We start from the raw sequence: 16,126 nt of genomic DNA on the forward strand, positions 1-16,126 counted from the left end.
CCCTCTTATATAATTTGTTATTGAAAGTAACGATAGTTATTTAATGAAATTTTATATATACTTTTAAATATTGTTTGTGAAAATTTTTAAATTTATAATATTATATATAACGTGAAATTTGTATATCTTATAATTAAAATAAGAACGAAAATTTTAAATAATTAAAGACCGAAGAGTGCACTGAAAAAAAATTTATTTGATTCAAATAATCGATTACTTGACTATTTATTAAATAAATAATTTTATTTGTATTAAATAATTATTTGAGTTAATTAAATGATATTTAATATTTCAAATCTAGAAATTATTGATTTAAGTACTGTTTGTTTAATTCAAAAAAAAAATTATTGGGTTCAAGTAAATTTTTTGTATTTGATAATAGTCAAGTAACCGATTATTTGGATTTTTTTAATAAATAAATAAATTTTAAATACATTTTTTTTCAGTGTGACGATACTCTATATTGCGTTTGAAAACTTTATATTAAATTAATTAATTTTCCAATATAATAGATATACCTACGATGAAAATTGAAAAAAAAAATGCAAACAAAATTTTATTGAAAAATTCTTACCTTACTAATTCCGAGCAGCGTATTTATAAGACTATATTTTTATTCTATACAGCGATCCGCAAGTGACTGTTAACAGAAATAAATTATAGAAAATTCATTATTAAATTATAAACTTTTTAACATAAATAAATAAATATATACTAAAACAAAATTAGCGAAAATATAAATATACCAAATTTTTTTAAATTTCGTAAAATACAAAAAAGTAATAGAATCAAAATTTATTTTTTAACAAAAAATAATTATTTAACGCAAGATTTTGACTCAACATGATTTTTTTTCTTATCTAAATCTTTCAAAATTTATTGAAATTAATTTTTTAAAAACTTTTTTTCTGCGATAAAAACCAATTTTTTGTTTGAGGCCATAATCTCGAGAAATTGGTACACAAATCTCGATAAATGGTGATTTTACTCGATTGACATTTAAATAAAAATTTTATAAAACAATTTTTTTTTGATGAAAATAAATTTAAATATTAAATATTATTACATTTTTCTATAATTCAAAATTTGAAGTACATTTATTCCAGAGAAAAAAAAATACCAAAGTTGATGATTTAAAACATCGACAATATTGATGCAGTTACCCTATATCAGAAATTTTGTTTTCTATAAAAAAAAAATAAAAAAGGGGGGTTATTTATCTAGACTGAAAATTATCGTGTGAAATAATAAATTTATTGAAATGGATGAGATTACATTATTTAGATTTCTTATCAATAACATCTAATGTAATAAAGAGAATACTTTTTTTTTTTTATAAAGTAGATACTGTGCGCACGCAAAGTAGAAAACTACTCTTATAATATAATTATTTACAAGAAGTAACAAATACGTAGTTCTCAAAATAAATTCATAAATCAACTTGCTTGAATTTTTAAAATAAAAATAAAAAAAACTATATTTCAATAATATATTGAAAAAAAAAAAATGGAAAACAAAGAAATAAAATAAAAAGTCCCAATTTGTAACTAAGATTGATATAATCTGCAATACTAAATTCTATATTTGCAGTAAAAGTCTATCCAATAATTATTTAGTCAATTATCATATTATCTTAAATTCTAAAAATTCAAATCTAAAAATCTGATTCTAAAATTCAGAAAAAATTTTTAATCCAAATTTTTTTTTTTGGATTTTTCTTAAACGCTTATTACATAATTGTACGGCAAAATTGATTTTAATACTTATTATTATTACTACTAATAATATTAATATTTGCATGTTCATTAGAGCCGATTTATCTACTTGTTTAGATATCACTAATTTATAAACATTTGCATAATGTTTCTCTATATTGCTAAATAGTGTTAAAAACCTACAATAAGTAATAATTGTCACTAATTATAGTAAATAATTAACGAATCTAAAATCAGGACAAACGTAGCCTATAGAGATTCGTTGAAAGTGCTTGAAAGTTTAATTATCTAACAACTATTGTTTGAAATTAAACGTTACCCGTTATTTCGAGAGCGCATCTAAATGGATTACGTAATATTCGATAACATTACAAGCAATTTTTTTTTTTTTTTTTTTTTTTTTTCTTCTTATATCCTAGAAATAATGTCTCTATTAAAATTAATCTAATTTGTAATTAAAAACTTCCTCATAAATCACTCAAGATTCATTGATCTTGTCGAAAGTTTAATGTCACTCGCAACACATTTATTTAGATGCACAAAATAGTATTAATCTGAAAATAAAAGAATTTATTAAATATATATGGAATTAGTGAAATGTTATAAAATTCTTTTATTTGATTGTTTTTATAATTACCGAAAACTTATTGTTTTTGCAGCAAGTAATCTATTACATTCAGCTGTATCTGGTAATGGTAGAGGCAAATAAGGACTCTCATTATCAGAGTCCGAAAAGTCATGTTTATGAATTCTCGGATTGACTTTCATATCGCCAAAAGGCCCTTTCAATATCAGATAATGAATTGGCATTGGGCAAGTTGTTTTCGATTTTAAAATAAGCTGCAAATATAATTAAATTATGATATTTTATATAATTATTATTACTAATTAACAAATTAATATACAATAATTATTAATTTATATTTGTATATTCGTTAAAAACAGTTGAATATTTCAATCAGGATTTCTTATTATTTTCAGTTTCGCTAAATTCACATTCACATCCTTAAACAATACAGAACATCATGAAAACAAGATTGTATTGCTAATACAATTTTTAATAAACACAAACAGGAACTTTATGCTTTTCAGAAAGATGTTTTATGCTCACAAAAAAGTTTCAGTTATGCTTCAATTATGCTTTCAAATAATGTCAATAACAGGATTCACAGCATAAAATTTGCTAAAAAAAAGGGGGAATAGGGGAAATTTTGTTCGAAAAAAGGGTAAAATCTAAATGTATATTTTTCTTAACCAAAATGCTTTAAAGTTATTTTAAATTACATTACCGGTGGAAATTTTGAGACCACCCATTTTCTTGATAAATAAAAAATATCATGAGCCAAACATTTTGAACGTTCAAATGAACAAAATTTTTTTTTCCAATCTATAAATTATTAAAAATTATAATGTCAATGTTAAATAAAACAGTAAATTAAACTAATATTAAATTAATAACTTCTTTTTAGATATTTAAAACAATATTTTGTAATAAAATTCGTATTTAAAGAAGTTACAAAAAACATTTTGTTCATTTGAACGTTTGAAAACTTTTGGCTCATAAAATATCTTAAAACATAGAAAGTATAGAAACCAACATTTTTTTTCCAAATTTTTTTAAAAATGATAAATTTATAAAGAAAAGTGAGATTTAAATATGAGAGATTTTCCCAGTATAGTAGTTAATTTTTTTTTTAATGTCATTTTCAATGTTTTATAAAAATTTGAATTGCATACATCTAATAAATAAACGCTTATTATTTTTAAAATTTATTTTAACATTAATTTTCCACAAAATGATAATTACTTCTAAACTAATTTTTTTCTTGTAAAATGCAAGTAATTTTTTTATTTTATAAAATCGAAAACTGCCTTGTAAAATATACAAAACTTGATTTTATTCAATTTTTTAAAGAAACTGAAATCTTTAATTTATTTAAATTAAATTGGTTTAAATTAAATTTTTTAAAAATTTAAAAAATGAATGAAGTCGTTTTAGTCGATTTTCATTACAACAAAAAAGTCACATTTTATAAAAATAAATCGAAATAGTTGTATTCATTGAAAAAAGTCAAAAAAGTCGTTTAATCCGAGGCTTGTAATTTTTTTGGTTCAAATTTGGATTTTTATTAAATATCCCATTATTCGAATTTCAACATAAAATAGTGGAAAAAAAGGGTAAAAAAGGAGAGTTTTTTAAAATAGAGAAAAAATAGGGTAATAGGGGAAACACTGTGAAGCCTGCAATTATGCTATTATTGTGCTTTTAAAAGTTTGGTTTATACTTCGCTAATGCTTTACATCTGAGAAATTTTTATTTATAAGCTCAAAATTATTAAATATATCTAATAAATTTAAAATTGAATTATTGAAAGGAAAAAATATTTAAAATTTCAACTATAATTAAATCTATTAAGAAAAAGAATAAAAATAAGGGTCAGCAACTTTTGAAAAAAAAAATTCAATTCCTTTTTAAAGTTTTAAGTACCTATATATTTTCAAAAATTTTAACGAAATTCTTTAAAAAGTTTAATTATTTAAAAAATCTGCAATTAAATTTTATAAAACTTCAATTACAGGGTGTCCAGTGATTTCTTGAAAAAAATTTCAGGACATTTCAAGATTTTTAAATGTCTAAAATCATTTTTTTAAAGGTCTACTTTCAGGGTAGAAATTATGAAAAAATTTGTTTTATTTAGGAGGATAAATCAATCATAAAGCACAAACATGTGATTGCAATGAAAAATTGTATTAAAAAAAGTATAATTTCAAAAAAATTTTAGATTATAAATTCAAAATTGGTAAAATATTAATGTTTTCTATTGTTGATTACTATATATTTGTTTTTTTAGGACCTAAATTTTAATAATAGTCAAAGTTTTGTTATAAAATTCAAAGAACTTAAGGATTTTTAAGGTCCGAAAAAAATTCAAGGACTTTTCAAGGATCTCAAGGACACCCTGAATTATTTAACATTCTTGTAATTAAATATATTCGAAAATTATATTATTTTCAAAATTGTAAGTTTAAAATAAAATAATTCTAAATAAATTCTTCGAAAATTGAATTACTTTTGAAATTTTTAATTTAAAATCATTTAAACTAATGTCAAAACTGCAAACTTGCAACTATTTCAAAATTGAATTATTTATATTGTATCCAACTAATTAGATTATTTATAAATCTTTTTAACCAAAACTCTTTGCAAAATTGCATTTTTTCGAAATATCAAATCATTTTCAAAAATTTTTTTTTATATATTTATATAAAGTTTTTCCTGCATTCAAATATTAAAATTTTCAAGTGAACATCCAAATTTTTTTTTTCTATACTACTATTAAATACATTAAAAAAATAATTTTTTTTATTCAAATAATCGGTTATTTGACTATTATCAAGAAAATATTTATTTAATAATAAAAATAACCGATTATTTTAATCAAAATAAAATTTTTTTTTGCAGTGAACTAAGTTCTTATGTACAAGAAATTTTTATATTTGTAAGCACGTACATGATGATTGAATAAATAAATAATTTCTAATCAAACAAAAATCATTACCTGGTAAGTCATGTCACGCTCGGAACTTTGGGTGGGATCACGTTGATTATTGTTGATTCTCGCCTTTACAACCCATTGATGATTAAAAGCGGTAAATCGTGAAGTTTCATAGAAAATTTTGTGAACAAACTCATCTGTACGATATGGTTTCATTTGCAAGTCTTTAAGAAAAAAAGAAAAATACAATTATTACAAAATTCTACTATCTAATTAAATTGAAAGTAACAGTGTTACAAAAAATGAAAAATTAAAATTACTTTGAATCGGACCTACCCTAACTTGTTCGTCTTGAAAAACTGAAAACAATGATGTATATTAAATCTCTCAAACACCCCCAAAATTTAATTTTAGAACAAAAAAACCGTTTTTTTGTAGTTTTTGTATAAAATAGCTAAAGAAAAGAGTTTTTCAACCTTAACAAGTGTTTTTTGTTATTATTAAAAATAAGGACGAAAAATTTAAAAAAAGATCAAAAATTGTAAATTTTTAAGTAATTTTTCAACTTAAACACTAATTTACGGTCATAATTTCATTTAGAATAATTTTTTTCTGTTTATGCTTTTAAAGAGTATTTAATTCTGCGTCGAATAAGATTTACTTGAACACGATTCGTTAAAAATTAGCTGAGTTATTACAGTTTTTATTTTCATAGTCACACTATTAGGTTTAATCTAGAATTAAATTCTCTTAATTTCTGCTTTTAATTATTATAGGTGTAATTTTTATTTATTTTCAAAGACTTTTCCGTTATGTGAACTTTTCTTTTAAAAGACGAAGCAGCTGAAGTACGCAACGTTTATATAAACGATTTTTAAAGAAAAAATTTTTTAAAATGAAAAATTCTATAATTTTTTTTGTCTAAAAAATATTTCTTGTAGTTTTTATTAATCAACAAATTATAAAAATTCTTTAAAAATCGTTTATATAAACGTTGCGTACTTCAGCTTCGTTTTAAAAGTTCAGTAAAAGTTTTCATTAAAAAAAATATACAAAAATCATTTCACGTAAAATATTAGTTTTCATTTAGGTTTATATTTAAATTTAAATTCCTTAATTTTAGACTTTTAGAAAAAATTTTAAAATTAATCTTACTAATAAAAAATAAAGACCAAAGTTAAAAGAAATTACTTTTAACAATTCAATATATTCGGTTTTCTAAAAAGAATTAAATTTTAACAAGTTTTTAAAAATAAAATAAATTTAAATAATAAACATATGAAGTTAAGGGGTTACACCACTTTGACCCGAACAAAAAATACGCTTTTTTAACCATTTTTATTGAAGAATAGAAATTTTTTTAAGAATATTAAAATATAGTAGAGTATTTATACCACTCTGAAACTGAAAAAAAAAATTTATTTTTTTTCAAAAATGTCAGTCTGACAGATGATATGGCGGAGTGCTTCAAAAATGTATCGCCGTGCGGTGTGCACTATAACTTGGTCCAGATTTGAGTTAGATCAAAATAAAAAAAGCATTAGTTTCTGCAGCTCAAAATCTAGTAAAATACGTATCCGGTTTAAAAAAATGCATTTCGCAAAATGGCATCGATTTAAAGGAAAAAGTGCTTATTTTTGCCTAAATTTCGTTACTTAAGGCCAGGTCCAAGTCGTGTCAGCTGTTCCATTGAAACTTCAAAGGAACAGCTGACTCGACTTGGACCTGGCCTTAAAGTTGTCTAGAAAATTTAAATTTTAATATTTTAAAAAATCCGTACATATTTCGCTAGATAATTATATCACAAACAAAATAAAAAAAAAACTAAGAAATAATTCACTTCATAGCTAAAATACAAAAAAAGTCACTGAAAATAAATAAAAATTACACCTGTAATAATTAAAAGCAGAAAATAAGAGAATTTAATTCTAGATTAAACCTAATAGTGTGACTATGAAAATAAAAACTGTAATAACTCAGCTAATTTTTAACGAATCCTGTTCAACAAAATCTTATCCGACGCAGAATTAAATACTCTTTAAAAGCATAAACAGAAAAAAATGATTCTAAATGAAATTGTGACCGTAAATTAGTGTTTAAGTTGAAAAATTACTTAAAAATTTACAATTTTTCATCTTTTTGCTTCCTCGTAGAGGAAGCTTTGTAGTCCTTTCGTTTATAAAAATTTTCAAAGTGGCGGAAACAAATTTTTCTCTATATAGAAACATGTTATATAAGATCCTGATCAATTGTCCGGATGTATGTATGTGTGTGTGGATCTCTTTTTTGTTTAGAAGATAACCTTTAACAGGTTTTAATGGATTTAGATAAAATTTGGTAGGCTTAATTATCATATTAATATCTCAAAACTGACCAAAGGATTTTAAAAAATACCCAAAAAAAATTTTATCGTCTTTTTGGGACGCATGATTATGTTCTAAAAATCATTAGTCATAATTTACATTTTATCGAATTTTACTTGTCCTAATTAGTTTTGAGCCGAATTTTTATTTGTTCGAAATAGCATTTTGTATAATTTTCATCAATCCGATTTTCTATATTACAGAATTTTTATATAACCGAAAATTCACTCCACAGAATTTTTATTTCTTCGAATTATTATTTGATATAAATTCCATTTCGAACAAATAAAAATTCGGCTCAAAACTAATTAGGACAAATAAAATTCGATAAAATGTAAATTATGACTAATGATTTTTAGATTAGATTACTACAAAAAAACGGTTTTTTGCTCTAAAATTAAATTTTGGGAGTGTTAGAGATTTAATATACACCATTCTTTTCAGTTTTTCAGAACGAATAAGTTAGGGAAGGTCTGATTCAAAGTAATTTTTCACTGTAACACTGTGTAATTTTGTACTTTTCTTGATACATTACCATTAAATGTAATTTTCTCATATGACAAAAGTTCAAAGACATTGTCATATAATCTGCGAGCTTCCAATGTTTTTGTGTCAATGTCAGTTAATGCTTCCATGACATCGGCACCTGTACGATGAGGATGTACACAATGTGCTTCATGTTCTGGTGATTCATGATTGGGTCCTCTCCAAGGACAGCCAATTCTGCTGTACTTGCAGCTTGTTATTCTATCAATAAAAATCAAGTCATCAATTTTTATACATTACAAATTTAAATCACTAATAATAGGAGGAAAAAAAAGAAGTTTTTTTATTGTCAAATCCTTTTTTTGTTCGATGATTGAATGATAAATAAAATAATATTATACTTTATAGCTTTAAAATAATTATTTTATTTAGTTCGAATTTTCAACTTACAAATGACGACTATATTCACAATTTTGTTTGATATCAAATTCTTTTGTAATACTTGTTTACACTGTGAAAACAAAGTACTAATGGGTGAAAAATTTTCACTTCAATTTAACCTGTTTTAATGGAATAAATTGAGATTTATTTACAACAAATTTTTAAATTTCTCTCAATGAATCAAAATTCAATATTTTGAAATTTTTATCAATAGAATTATTTTTTGTTTCAATTTATACAGATTTAATTCTCTAAATTTGAATTAGTGAGAATGCGTTTTCTAATTTTTAAATTACTGTGAAAATTTCTATTCATTTTTAAGTCATTTTTTTAATAAAAATTTAGTAAAAAAAATATTACTAAATCGAATAGTAATATTTTACTAAAAATTAGTGAAAATTTATACTAATTTATTATAAATTTTAAATAAATTAAAAAGTAAAAAAAGGGAACGAATTCAAAACTCTCTTTCTTGTTCAATAACTAATGTGAAAAGTTTTAGTATTTTTACAGAGTGCCCAGCAATTTTTAAAAAAAAAATTCAAGGCCCAAAATAATTTTTTTCAAAGTCCACTTTCTGCGTAGAAACTATGACAATAGTTTTTATTTCTAATAAAGTAAACTTTGTTTCTTAGTTTTTCTCAATAAATATTTTTCTTAGTTCGAGCTGTAATTTGCATAACATTTAGTACTATAGGTAAGTACTTCACCCATAAATTATTATTAATTTTTATTAAAAACTGTAGAGGGGGAAGAGTATTAAAATTTTGGTAAAATAAGCACAGTGGATTTTTTTGACAAATCATAATTATTGTATAACAGGGTGAAAAAAATTTTGATCTATATAATTTCGAAAGGTTTTTTCCTGCTCTTTCGTATGGTACAAAATTAATTAATGAATTAATATTTCGAAAACAAAAAAAAACGACACTTTAGATTTTTTGGTATTAAAAGTATATATCTTAAGCTTCATTTGGAGGGTAAAAAAAAAGAAAAAAAAGGCAAAAATATTTTTAATTTTCAATAAAAAGGGGTAAATTTCGAATTTAAAAAAAAAATTGTTTTTGCACCATTGAAAGAGCAAGAAAAAACCTTTCGAAATCATGTACAGGTCAAAATTTTTTTCACCCTGTTATACAATAATTATGATTTTTCAAAAAATGCAATGCTCACATTTTGGCAATTGGATTACTTCAGGAATTTCGCCCCGCGTGTATATTTTCTTATTTGTTGTATTCATGGTTTCCTGGACAAAATAGAAAGAATCTAATCTAATTAAAATTTAAAGAGAATATTATACCTTTCTTCACAAAGTGAATCTTCATGTCGTTCCAAAGAATTTCGTGAAAATTCTTTAGCGCAATATTGACATTCAGCTGGTAATTCAGAAACAGCTTTTTCAACGGCTAAATTTCTTGATGCCGATGTCTTGCTGATCTCGATTCGACAATTCGGACATGTTGCTAATTCGTCACGAAGCCTGGCATCAGCCAGGACATGAGTGAAGCATCCAGCGCACATCAAGTGGCCATTGGTGCACTGTGAACACCAATTTATTATATATTTTGTATATTATTATCTGCAAATTTGCTCAAATAGCATTGCAAAGAACATCATTTTTTTTTTAATAATATTTAATTGAAAACAATACATGCAAACAATTAAAACCATTTGTTCGCGTGTATTTTTCAATAACAATTATTGTGAAGTTCATTTTTTTTTTTTTTTTTTTTTTTTTCAAAAAAAACATCCCCTTCAACAAATATATGTAATCTACATGAAATATTATAACTAAACTATATTATACTCGTTACCATTAATTTGATGTTTTAAAACCTGAAACACAAAATCGTATGGGCGTCATTAATATATTTAGCGAGAAGTAATGCGTCTATCAAAATTTAATGACAACAAAATTTATTTATAATTTATTGTTGAAATATCAAAAACATTTTGAATTAGTGAAAATTAAAAAAATGGAAATGGAAAAAGGAGATACTACAAACTATATAATAAGGATAATATCGGGATAATATATACTAAGGGTAAATTCAAAATAACTGACTAATGACCTTTAATTTTTTCGTTTATTATTTTCAAAATACTTCAAGCTGTATACATATAATACAAAAATGGCTTAGAGTTTTGATTTCTCTCTCACTCTCACTCTCTCGTTGATAAACATAAATCTTGACATTATTAATTTTTTTCTCGTAGATTCTGAACATTCCTTCCAAAGAAACTATACATTAGTATAATTAGTTTCTTTTTTTTTCTCCTCGTCACGTAAATTTAAGTTATTTAATAGCTAATCGAGTCGTGTGATAATAAATAATTAAAAACATTTTTATTAAAATTTCTCACAATTTTTTTAATTTTGTTAATAAGGCAAATTTAATTCTAAAATTTCGCACTTTAAGTCTCTTTTTTTTTACATCTATTATTATTAGCTAACGCCAACTCGCAACTACTCTAAATGAAAAATTATAAAAATAAATAATTTTTTTTTTTTAAACTTTTCAAAGATTAATATATTCTAAAAATATGTATACAGTGGAACTTTATTTTTTTTTAACCTAGACATTTCAATACAAATTATAAAAAAAAAACCTATCCTGATATTGCAAAATTTTTTTTATATATCTTCGTAGAAAAATATTTATAAAAATATCTATATAAAATTATTTCGAGTAATGAAATTTTTAATTTCTCAATAAAGGGAAAATCTATTTTTTTTCTAATAATAATAATAATAATTCCTAAACCACGTGAAAAATAATTATATTATTCGTAAAAATATTATTCTCAAAATTTATATTTAAAACTATTGTTTAAAACAATTATTTTTAAAATAGTTATTTTTTTCAAAAAATAGTTATAAATTTATAAAACTGAACATGTAAGAATAAGTTCTAGGACGCAAAATAATTTAAAATTTATCAAAAATGTTGCTTTTATAAAAATTTTGAAAAATGAAATTTTTTCAATTAATTATTTTTAAGAAAAAAAGTGTACCGTCCATTAAAAAAAAAACACATGCAGTACCTACCTTTAATACTTTTTAACAAATATCATAATTAATTTTAAAAAATCGTAATTTATCTTACCTTTCTCTTAATAAGTTTACTTTAAATTTGATTTTTATCTTCTTAGAGAATAAAAATGTTATTTCACAATTTTCATTTTTTTTTTTTATTGATATTTTAAACACGAACTTTTTGAAAATTATAAATTGAAAAAAAACAAATTTTTATATAAAAAAAAAATATGTTTAAACACTATTGAAGATTTGTCTTTCTTTTTTAAATGTATTTTAAAACTTACAAATAGGAGAATATTAGCAGGAAATGGGAAATGGAGTATTTTTGAAGTTACAAAAATATAACTGAGTGAGAGAGAAAAAAAGGTTTAACCTACTGTGAAGCATTTAACTGCTAATTAATAATAAAAATTTGGGAGAAATTATGAAAATATGTCCTTTTTAAAAAAGTAAAACGCAAAAACTTCTCTTAATTTTTTTTTTTTCATAAAAAATTAATAGATTGTGTAACAGGTTAAAAATTACGACTATAAAATCATTTTCTCCTTCTATTTTAGATATAAAAAAACAAATGAAAATAAACTTTAATATATAGAAAAATGAACTTTTTTTTTTACCATTAATAAATTTAATTTAAAAATAATTAAAATTATTTTAATAAAATGAAAATGTTAATATGTATTCATGTCATTAATTCGTAAGAAATTCTAGAGAAAAAAAAAAAGAAAAAAAATGGTTCAAAAATCATATTACGCAACATATTTCCTAACAATGGAACAAAGTAGATTCTCTCTCAGCACGTAACTTCCCATGTCAACAAAGATCAGCTGTTTTTTGATGTTCATCGTGAAAGTGATTTAAAAAGGTAAATATTGAAAAAAAAGCACATGTTAAACATGATTATTGTAAATGAAAATAAAAGAACAATAAAATGTTGACGGTGAATAAAAAAAAAATTATTCAAATAGAAATGATTAAGATATTTGGAAAAAAAAAGAATGGCGGCGTTCCATTCTCGATATGTCCTGTAGTCGATACTTTATGTCAAAGAAATTTTCAGGTCAATAACGAAAAAAAAAAAAAAAAAAACGAATTAAAAAAATTGTCTTCTCGCGATTTCACTTATCGAGTTAGTATATTAAAATTATTCGAAAAAGAAATCTAATTAAGTTTCACACATACCTGATAAACAGCTGCCCTGGGTAGATCGAGGCAGACAGCACAGCACAAAATGCCACCCAGTCTATGTTCCAATTTTTGTTCCATTTTTCCTTCAGCCCGAAGGACTTTACGTCGTTTTGCATCGGGCTCAAGAAAATCTTCGCTTTTTTCAACATCTTCGCGAATTTGCGGAGCTGGAACAACTTGTTCTGAAATTCCACTCGATGAGGCAACCTCGTTACTTGGATCTGCCATCTTGAGTGTTTTGATTTTTCCTGGACGAGAGAGTGAGAGAGAGAGAGACAGAGAAAGAGACGTGCGAGAACTGCGCAGATGTCAAGTACGCAGTTAATAATTTCCTTTTTTCTTTTCTGGGTGCAAATGCAATTACACAAAAATTGTGAATGTTTATAATAATCATGTCTTACGATTATTTACAAATATTACACACGTGTCAAAAACAAAAACAAAAAAAAAGCAATTGAAAAAACGTCATTTTAAAAACTCAATTTTAATTTTTTTTTTTTATAATATAAGCAATAGAGTATGTAATGATTAACAGAGTGCATTGCCCAGATGACCTCGCTAGGAATGTCAAACGAGTTAGCGTCCATGCAATCACTCCTTATATTATTATAATTATATCATCACTAACGCAATGTCAATTACATAAAAAAATACTATTCAAATATTCATTTAATTTTCTTCACTTTAGAACAAAAATTTTTCTATATAATTTAGTTTATTTTATAAAAAAATCAACAATATTGAATGCAAAAACATTTTGTGACGTCACCACAAGGTTTAGGGTTATATTATAACTGCGTAGATGAAAATTGCGTCACAATTTATTATTTAACAGATAAAGATAAATAAAGAAAAAATTGTTTATTTCACTTACCTTTGATTTAAGTTGTATCTTGGCCTAGTGATTAAATGTGAAATGTCAGAGTAGATTTATACACAACAAACCATAATAACAGCTGATACATACAATGCACTTTTACACTGACTTCAACACACTGAACTCTTGACTCATTCTTCTTTTTGCTGTAATGTTATTGCCCTTCAGATATATAGAAGTATGCTATTATGCGGCTATTATTTCCAGTCACGATCGGTATTTTACCCAAGAATCATCGGAAATTTACCTGTGTACACTGATTATACAATAGAGAACACATGAAAAATCGATCTACGTCACAATAAATATAGTGATATTTCATTGGTGAAAATTCTTGCATATATTGGGATTTAAAAAGTAGCGCGCTTTTTTTAACCAATGAGTTTACATTATTTTATTGAATAATATTTTTTTTTTTATAAATTGACGTGTAAAATTATTATTTGTCTTTTAATTTTTATAATTTGAAAATTTATATTATAAAATGATCGCCTCGTGACCGACGTGACTGCATGTATGTTCCTCAACTGTCAGGGGTAATTTGGGGGCGCTGACAATTAAAAAAATTTACAAAACTACGAGAAATATTAATTTTATTTCAATTTTTTAAAAAAATAATATTGTGAACCAATTTATCAAGATTCCCATTGGTAGAAATTGAGCGCGTAAATTTAAAAAACTTTTCCAAACATTTATTAATAATTCTATTAAAAATTGATATTTTTCCAGTTATTTACATAAAAAAAAAATAGTAAAAATAGAAAAATAAATATAAATAAAGAAAATAATAAAAATAATAATTGAATGGGATAAAAAAAGAGAATATTAAGTAAAAAAATAAATTTCCAAATAAGTCGTTATATAAATAACATAAAAAATAAATATTGTCTTTTAATAAAAATTAAATAATAAGTCAATTGAAATAAAATAAATAAAATATTAATGAATTAATATTATTAATAATATTATTATTAATAATAAATATTAATAGAATTTTCAACTTGAAATTATTATTTCGTACATGTTAATAAAAAAAAAAAAAAAATTATTTCGTAAATAAAATATTTAAAAGCTTTGAAATTCTTTTTTCAGGTAAGTACATACATTCGTAAATTTTTATTTATAAAAATAAATACTTACAGAAAACTAAAAATCAAAACCTTCATTTATTTATTTTATATTATTTTATTTATTATTATTATTATTTATTATTATTATTGTTAATTATTATTATTTATTATTATTATTATTTTATTTTTATATAAAAAAATTTTTTTTTTTATATTTAAATAATTTATTATTTATAAATGATAATTAAAAAATTATATAAAACGAATAATTAATTGATTTATTTATGTTTCTTGATTGAGATAAAATTATATGAACTCAAGAAGTAGTCATACTCCTTAAGAAAAAAAAAATTGTACAAATAAAAATTATGTGAGAGAGATTATATTAGCATACGACAAAATTGCCGAATCTACTCAATGTCAGCTACTTAATAAAAGCGGAGGCTGTATTTCATTCAGTTGATTCCCTTCATCTCGAGGTGATGGAAGGAAACTTCAAAAAGTCCTTTGACTAATATAATTTTATATTGTAACTATTTTTTTTTTTTTAATTTTTTAATAAACAATATATAAAAAAAAATTATTAACAAGTCTGAGAAAAACGAAACAAAAAATAAAATTTAATAGAAATTTTTTATAAATCAATATATATTTTTTTTTAAAAAAAAGTGTATATCCAATAAAATAAAAAATTCAGAAATTTTTTTTTTAAATTATTGACTAAATAAATTTTCAATAAATTGTGGCTTTAAAATAAAATAGATAAAAAAAAAATAAGTAATCATGCATCTATATTTATTTTTAAAATAAGTATAATCGAAAAAATAATTGAATAAATAAATAATTAATTCCTTTGAAATAATCAACGTATTTAGAAGCGCCTGTCATTAGTTTACCAGTTTTACACCAACGTGTAGAAAAACAGTTGAATATTTAAATACTTTTTTTTTCTACAAATGGATCATGAAAAATTTTTCAAAAACGTATTTGAATGAAAAAAAAGTGAAAATATTAGTGTTAAAAAATTTTTAAGGAAAAAAAAAAAAAATATTGGGTGCGCAACAAAAAATTAACAAAGAATTAAAAATGGCTGTTGGCATTAGGTAAATTTCTATAATTGTTTTTGTAATCGGTAATGAGCAATTATGGTCAATTGTCTTGTGAGGAATGATAAAAAATAATACTGAAAATAGGGAAGATTTTTAAATGAAATAATTCTTTTTTCCCCCTATTTTCTATTAACAAAAAAAAGTAAATTTATTCATTTTTCATTTTAATAAGTAAAAAATTCTACTTAGACAAATAATGGATCAAAAATTATTTAAAATTTTTTCTCACTGTTAGTGTCAATTTTTGGTAAAAAAAAAAATTAAAAAATCTTTAAATTCTAGAAAAAATTGAAAAAAAAATATTGTTTAACATCAATTATATACAATATTGTAATAATTT

The 16,126-nt window shown here is 22.8% G+C and overlaps 1 protein-coding gene across 3 annotated transcripts; it reads right to left on the reverse strand.

Annotated features, from left to right (window-relative positions):
• Positions 1-1,232: 1,232 nt before the first annotated feature.
• LOC127283670 (cysteine and histidine-rich protein 1 homolog) lies at positions 1,233-13,897 on the reverse strand. 3 transcript variants are annotated; one of them, XM_051308684.1, is made up of 7 exons: positions 13,605-13,897; positions 12,725-13,028; positions 9,803-10,041; positions 8,111-8,322; positions 5,276-5,436; positions 2,353-2,555; positions 1,233-2,269 (listed from the first exon to the last, which is right to left on the reverse strand). In XM_051308684.1, the coding sequence occupies exons 2-7, from the start codon at positions 12,956-12,958 to the stop codon at positions 2,242-2,244; spliced, it is 1,077 nt and encodes a 358-aa protein (XP_051164641.1). In that variant the 5' UTR covers positions 12,959-13,028; positions 13,605-13,897; the 3' UTR covers positions 1,233-2,241. The 3 variants fall into 3 exon arrangements, with proteins under 3 accessions (XP_051164641.1, XP_051164639.1, XP_051164640.1); XM_051308682.1 differs by having other exon boundaries at positions 12,725-13,074; XM_051308683.1 differs by lacking the exon at positions 13,605-13,897 and having other exon boundaries at positions 12,725-13,581.
• Positions 13,898-16,126: the final 2,229 nt, after the last annotated feature.

The sequence above is a fragment of the Leptopilina boulardi genome, unplaced genomic scaffold (assembly GCF_019393585.1).
Source record: "Leptopilina boulardi isolate dan_hultmark-lab unplaced genomic scaffold, ZJU_Lbou_2.1 LbouV2_310, whole genome shotgun sequence".
NCBI lineage: Eukaryota > Metazoa > Arthropoda > Insecta > Hymenoptera > Figitidae > Leptopilina > Leptopilina boulardi.

Bases quoted from the DNA above. Each gene is read 5' to 3' on its own strand.
- LOC127283670 (XM_051308684.1), bottom strand. From the start codon at position 12,958: ATGGCAGATCCAAGTAACGAGGTTGCCTCATCGAGTGGAATTTCAGAA. The intron at 2,556-5,275 runs GTAATGATTTTT...TTATATTTGCAG, and splicing joins AGCGTGACATGACTTACCAG to CTTATTTTAAAATCGAAAAC. The intron at 2,270-2,352 runs GTAATTATAAAA...TTTTATTTTCAG, and splicing joins GCAAAAACAATAAGTTTTCG to ATTAATACTATTTTGTGCAT.